At 39.1% G+C, this 7308-nt stretch overlaps 1 protein-coding gene across 1 annotated transcript in view; it reads left to right on the forward strand.

Annotated features, from left to right (window-relative positions):
- The window catches only part of rnf43 (ring finger protein 43), a 114910-nt gene extending 109232 nt beyond the window's left edge, over nucleotides 1–5678 (forward strand). Inside the window, exons 7-9 of the mRNA XM_087808265.1 lie at nucleotides 212–314; nucleotides 387–1874; nucleotides 3601–5678. Coding sequence (XP_087664391.1) covers nucleotides 212–314; nucleotides 387–1874; nucleotides 3601–3626 — 1617 coding nt within the window. The 3' untranslated portion in view covers nucleotides 3627–5678. The remainder of the gene's footprint in view (nucleotides 1–211; nucleotides 315–386; nucleotides 1875–3600) is intronic.
- The last annotated feature ends 1630 nt before the right edge of the window (nucleotides 5679–7308 follow it).

A 7308-nucleotide genomic window follows, 5' to 3' on the forward strand; every position in this document is an offset into this window, starting at 1 on the left:
ATGAAACAGTGTCTTCATTTTGAAAGGCACTAGATGGCGCTCTCCGCTTTACTCCGATCGACCAATTCAATGAAACCTGGCATCACATTCTAACCTAAGAGTGCCATCTAGTGGCCTTTCATGATGAAGAAACTGTATCGTGACACTGTTTCATGAGGCCTCATAAACCCATCACGAGTCCGAAGGTATTGACCTTCAGTTCTCTCTACAGCATCTGAGGATCATCTCCTGCGCCCACGAGTTCCACAAAGACTGCGTGGACCCGTGGTTGATCCAGCACCGCACCTGCCCGCTCTGCATGCACAACATCATGGGTGAGGAAAAGCTTGGTTAGATTCTGGAAATCGTTGGATTTGACGTCAATGATTTGTTCCGTCGTTCTGCAGGGACGGAGCGCCAGGCCCAGAGGAGCAGAATCCAGCAGAGTGCGGAGCAAAGCCAGAGTTTCCTACATCCGCAGTCCTACAGTAGCCCCCATAACCACCCGTTCCCCCAGCACGCCATCCCTTTCTCCATGAGGCCGCATTATCCACGAGGACCCTCGGGCCCCTACCCCTCGCTGGGCCACTACAGCGCCTCGTCTCCTGTGGACACTCAGACTTTACGATTCGTACCAAGCAGGCCACTGGGTTCGTCGTGCGGATACCACCTCCCTGCGGAGGGTCCGGGCCGGCCCCACAGGGTCGGGAGTAACTGCCGAACATCCGCCCAGCACTACACCCCTCGTCGGCCCTGCCACAACTACCGCTCCTCCTGCCCGGCTCAGCGGAGCGCCTCCAGCTCCAGACTGCACCACAACTCCAACGTCACGCAGCAGCTCCGCGGACCCCACCGGCTGGACGAAGGCAGCTGCTCGGGCGGCAGCTACCACACGGAGTGCAGCGGATATTTGCCGGACGGGCCGGCCAGCGACTCCAGCTCGGGTCCTTGTCACGGATCTTCTAGTGACTCAGTTCTTAATTGTACTGACGTTTCCCTGCAGGGGGTTTACGGCAGCTGGTCCACCTTCCGCAGTTCTCTCAGTAGTGACTATGATCCATTTGTGTATTATGGGCCTGGGTCCGGCCAGGTTCACCCCCCTCGCAGGAACAGCCTGGAGCTCGGAGCACAGGCCCGGCCCAGGTCCTTAGATTCAGTGGTGAACAAAGTGGGATGCACCGAGGACCCTCCTCAGACTGTTTTCAGCCACATCCACTACCACCGTCACAGACACCACCACTATGAGGAGGGGGAACATGGTCAGGGGCTAAGCAGAGACTCGGATGAAGAGCAAGGGGGTGCAGCTGCACCTACAGCTCCTATCACTCTAGCCCAGGACAAAGACTTACCTGTTCCTCTCCCCAAACACAGCCCGTGCCTTTGCCCAAAGCCAGACCCCACCGACAGACCAAGTCCTGCGAGTGACCATGACTCTTCAGGACCCTCAGTCCTAATGGCCCCAATTCCCTTACAGCTACAAACCCACTGCTGCCATCAGGGACACACACACCCACCCACAACATTAGGGCGTTTGGGGCCTTGTTTGCTCGATGGACCCTCTGTTCACTTTCACCAGAGTCTGGATCTGCAGGACGATCGCAGCGTTCACATCCACTACGGTCAGGGTCCGGGTTTCTGTTGTGCCCGTCCCGAGCTGCGGCAGGCTCTCGTCCCTGTACCCCTCATCCTGGACTCTGGGGGTATAGAGGAGTGGCCTTGCTACGCCGGTGCTCATGTCGTTTGGCAGAAGCGGGTCCAGCAGGCCCGCTCGGAGCCGCAGCTCCTAGGACCCGGGACCTCCGTTGATAGACCGACCTGCAGGGTTAACCATAGTTCTGCTGCGGACTGCAACACAGACTTTTGTTTGTACTGCCAAACTCTTTACCACAATCAGGGTGAGGGTCTCATTCGTCTTTTAATCTCAAGACATTAGTTTAACGTTAGACACTGCAAGAATATATTTTATTTTCATACTACCCTTGATATGTGACGCAGGTGGCAATTTTTAACAGATTTTACAACAGAATGACAGCAGCTAGCACGGTTATTTTCCTGCCTAGCTAACAGGCTAATCATTAGGTTTAAAAAAAGATGAACTATTTTAACAGTTTTCCTTCATGTTTTAATATGTTATGGGGTTGTCAATTCAACCGTAGACAGCATATTGTACAGTCATTGTCTTGCTAAGCTATCAAGCTAATCATTCTGTTTAGAATCTCCTTCATGTTATATTGATTTTGAAAGGAAAGTAATTCATCATTTTACCAGTTTTCTTTTCTACTATACGTTATGGGGTGCTAAATTCCCCCTCAGAGCCTTCCTAAGACAACAAACACACAAATCCTTTAGTAACAAATATGCTTCATCTTATACAGTATTATTTCCTTTGTTCTATACGTTATGTGGTGGTAGGGTTCACCTTAGCAGTGAAAGCTGCATAGCAGGGAATGCCAATCGTTCAGTTTTGAATTCTATTAATTTTATAATAATGTTAATAATAATTAAATCTGCTATAATGGGGTGGTAATTGACACCTTAGAATGATAGCCGCTAGCAAGTTAGCATCATCGTTAGCTAGCAAGCTAATCATTTAGTGACAAATTTAATTCATTTTAAATCAATGTTGTTTTAAAATTTTATATTTTAACAGTTTTCCTGTATACTATTTATTATTATTATACATTTCACCTTAAAGTGACTCTAGCTAGCTCTACCAAGCTAATAATTCAGTTAAAATGTTTACGTCACTTTATATCAATGTTGAAAAAATACAATCTCAATGTTACGGGGTGGTCAATGTCACCTTAAAAATGACAGCAGCAAACCACGGTTATCGACTTGCTAAGCTAACAAGCTAATCATTTATTTAGAAAGGTTTTTTATCTTGCATCAAACTTTTAAAAAGTAATTTAGAATATTATGTTGTCAGTTTTCATTTCTACTATGTCATGGGGTGGTTATTTATACCTTAGAATGACAGCCGCTAGCAAGCTAATGATACAGTTTCAAATTTCCTTAACTTAATATTGTTTTTTTAAATAAAAAATAGTATATATTTGTTTTACTGTTTTTGTTTTTACCTTATGTTATGTGTTGGTACATTTCACATAAGAATGATGGAACCTGGAAATGAAGTTGCTAAGCTAACAAGCTAATCATTCATTTGTATATATATATATATATATATATATATATATATATATATATATATATATTCAGTTGTAAAAAAACATTTATAATATTAACCATTTTCATTTGTACTATGTCATTGGGTTGTAAATTTTACTTTACAATGACAGCAGCTAGGACGGTTATTGATTGCTAAGCTAACAAGCTAATCAGAATCAGAAAGCTTTTGTTGCGGTGGCATTACAGAACAGTATAAGTTTTTAAGTTTTCTTTGTTTTATATTACTATTAGGAAACTATCTACTAAGTCCTATGTCCCATTTTTGACAAGCTAAGCTAGCAAGTATACTAGTACTGTTAAATAATCATCTACATTCTGTACATTTCCATTAACTTTTGAAAGTAATCTGACATCAAATATGTACTTTAAACACAATTTTATGGTCATGTTTTGCTGAATCTAAAATCTAACGTTGTATTTGTTTGTTCACAGGATCTGAAGAGGAGTCTGGAGTGTAATAATAATAAAAAAAAAACTACCCATAATCCTGCAGCTACAGAGGAACAGACGAGCCTCCTCATTGGCTCACGTCTTCCACGTAATTCCTTCTGATTTTACTCAAACCCAGGACGGACAAGCTTCGTAGTGTCGTTGATGCAAAGTGAATTTTTTTTTAGAAGATGAGAAAACCAGTGATTGTATTGATGAGAGAAGTGTCTTCAACATCCATCCATCTCTTCAAGTTCGAGGTACTTTGACCTGCGTGACCTTCCCCCGTCTCGGCTGAGAAAAAAACCCACAACAACAACAACAAAAAAAAGCTTCTTTTTTTTTTCTCTCCAGCTACCTCAGCTCAGATTTCTTAACGTGCCCGACTTTCACAGGTACTGCTGTAGTGATTGTTCACGACCATGAAGCTCCCGCAGTCGTCTCAGTTCCCCCCCGAGGTCGTCTTGTTTTCAATACTTCAATAATGGCAGCTGTTTTTTTTTTTTCAACATGTTTGGGGTTCGGATCATTTTTTCAAACCCCTTTTTTTTTTTTTGTAGTCGGTAATCTTTTCACTTCGTTATGGTTCGACTGAATGATGTTATTGTCTTTTCAAGCTATTGTTTTTTTTTTTTTTATGTTGCCAACGGTTACGTTTGACCTCAGTGGACCCCCCCTCCCCCCATCCCCCCCCCCCCACATCAATATCACCTCCTTTAAGCTACAGAAATACTCTTTAATCTCAGCCTTAAAAAACACAAAGTGCCTTCAAATCAACCGTCGTTTCACTCACAAACACTGGAAGAAAAACAAATGGGAAGACGTTCCTTTAAGGTACCAGAGAGTTTCCTCACTTCGTCGCCGTCAGTCAGATCTTTTGTCAGAGTTTAAAAAAAAAATCAGCCGCACTTGATTCATCGTTTTCAAAAAGTACATTTTAGCGTCGAAATGTATGATCCGGTCACATTCAGACAGAAGATGCACTTAGCGTTCCCAGATCAGATTAAGGACGTTTGCAGTCAAACTGCATGTCCTGTTTTTGTTTTGTTTTGTTTTGTTATTTTTTCGGGATTTTGCAGCGTAATCATTAGCACTTAGTAGAGTTCTGAGGCTGCATCCACACAAATTCAGTTTCACCTGTTCGATGTGTGAGCGACTGTTTGAGTCCCAACAAATTGTTACTACATAATGTATTTGAAGAAATAGCATTTCTTTTCTTTTTTCCTTTTCCTGCATCATCCATCTGACCACACCACACAACCTTGAAATCTACATAAAAATATATATATTTTATATATATATATATATAATTTGTCCCAAGAAAATATTTTGCAACACGAATACACACGCACAAGACGTGTTTATCAAAGCACATGAATTGAAATATAACTTAGGAGTGTGTTTTGGCAAAGAAACTGGCGATACCATACGTATCTTGATACTGTAGTAACAACTATATATGTGTAGTATTGTCGAGTACTTGACTCTGGTGTTGCAGTATTTACAGACCACATGACTCTTCTCATGAAGTCTTAACTGCTTTTATTTGTTTTCAAACCAAAATATGTCCAAACATCAGCTTTAAAAAGCTGCTGGAGTCACTGTATCCTCTCATCCTCAGTCATCCCTGGGATTTTTTTTATCTGCAGAGCACGTAATGACTCCTGCCAGCACATAAACAGCTTTTCTGAAATATAAGCCATAAAAGAAGTATGATAAAAGATTAAATATGAAAAAAATATTTAAATAATTGTATTTATTTATTTTTAATCGATATACATTGCATTACATTCTTATCAGTTTCTAACCTTCTTGATTATGCTTTCAACATGTACAGTTACTAAAGGATCATTTAAGTTTCCACCAATTGCAAAAAATCTTTTCAACATAGAACATTGATGTTAACTAGAAAATTATTTTTGTATTATTAATAAACCAATTGTTAAAGGTCGTAGAAGAGTAAGATATATATCAGATATATGTCATCAAAATATTGGTGAATTTAACACTTCAAGTGTTCAAACTTGGAATTTTCTTATTGAAATTGTGTGTTTTTAATTAATATTGAATAAAATTTTATATTGACAGGTTGAATTTGTTAATTTGATTCAATAACTTGTATATAAAAGTAGATTTTTATCTTTTTTTATAATTGAATTAAAATGAAAACAATACATTTTTATTTTTAATTTTAAAGGCTATACTTTTTTTTTAAACATTGAATTAGGAATATGTCAGTTTTTTTTTACTGGAATTAAAATATTGAAACAAATCAAATTTCTTTTATTGCATTATTAATACTAAAAAAAAGTATTTAACCTTTTAATATAGAAAATACCGAATTAAATTATTTAAAACACATTCAATTCTTGAGAATAAAATTCTGATCGTATCTACTTCCATACAGATGTTTACTTGAAACCATCAAAGTTGTGTGGTGTGTTCTACATGGTTGAATAAGTTTATTTTTCACTTAATGGTACTTGTTAAGTACAGTTTGTTGGGACAAACGGATTCTTCGCACAATCTTCATCAGACATGAACCTGGTCTTTGTTGAACCATCTTCAAACGTGCCTTAAAAAAACCCGGACAACACATCGAACTCTCGTCCGACGAACCAAAGAAAAATCCTGCGCAGTGAATTTAATTGTCGTGCCTTTTTTTATCGGTAACACTATCAATTAAAGAGTCGTTTTTTTTAAATCGCCGGCAATTTTGTTAAGAGTCGACGAGTGTCTACTCGTCCATGTGGACGTCCTTGAGGCTCTTATTTAACCTGGTTACCCTTTTTATTTTCCTCCGTACTGGACAAATAAAATGTACGTTTCAGACAATCCTAGAGAATCAATGCAGTGCTTCGCACCCGTACCTCACTCTGAATGTGTTTTTCTAACGAGATCGACTGAAACACCAGCAGCAGAACAAACCCTCGCTTATGTTTGTTCCATGGATCCAAACCAGGATCTGCATCGTCCTCTCCGCCCTCCTCGTGCTGTTCTTATTGCAAGAAAAATGAGCTGAAACTGCCTTTTTTTTTTTTTTCTAAAAGAGAAAAAAAGAATAAAAGTCCCTCCAGAATTTAAAGGGATTTGTCAGTATATCACAGAGACTTTTGTGTACAAAAAAAAAAACAAGGATGAAATAGTGTTGTATTTTATATATAATAGAACATTTCAATATAGTGACGTGTCACTAATATATTTATTTACTAATATATTTATCCATTGTTGTCCAGGTTTGAAAGAAAAGTGGTTTCTGTAAAGAAAGAAAAAACTGACTAGTGCCATCACCAATGTATCGACCTGCCTTCATTCCAATTATATGCAAATAAATTATTTTGAAATAAAACTCTTGTGGTGACTTTCTTCGTAACAAAAACTTTTTTTTGATGACACAGCATTTTTTCCCCTGAATTTTCCACTCATTTTAAAGTTGTAAAAATATCTCAAATTTACTTGATGAAGGTTTTTATGTTTGAAACATATGATTATTTTCATTATTATTAGCTTTTATTTGCACCTCAGACTGTATTTTTTGAGATTTAGAGAAAGACCTTCAGATTAAAACGGAAAATAAATCGTATAAAATTTGTGTTTCACTTATTTTCATTAGTTTACAGGTTTATTTTTTGAGTAGATTTGACTGAAACAAGGGACTTGATGTGTCGAGATTCATGTGCTACTGTTACTTCAGCGAAAATACCTTCTTGT

Source organism: Callionymus lyra, chromosome 14 (genome assembly GCF_982586985.1).
Source record: "Callionymus lyra chromosome 14, fCalLyr1.hap1.1, whole genome shotgun sequence".
Lineage (NCBI taxonomy): Eukaryota > Metazoa > Chordata > Actinopteri > Syngnathiformes > Callionymidae > Callionymus > Callionymus lyra.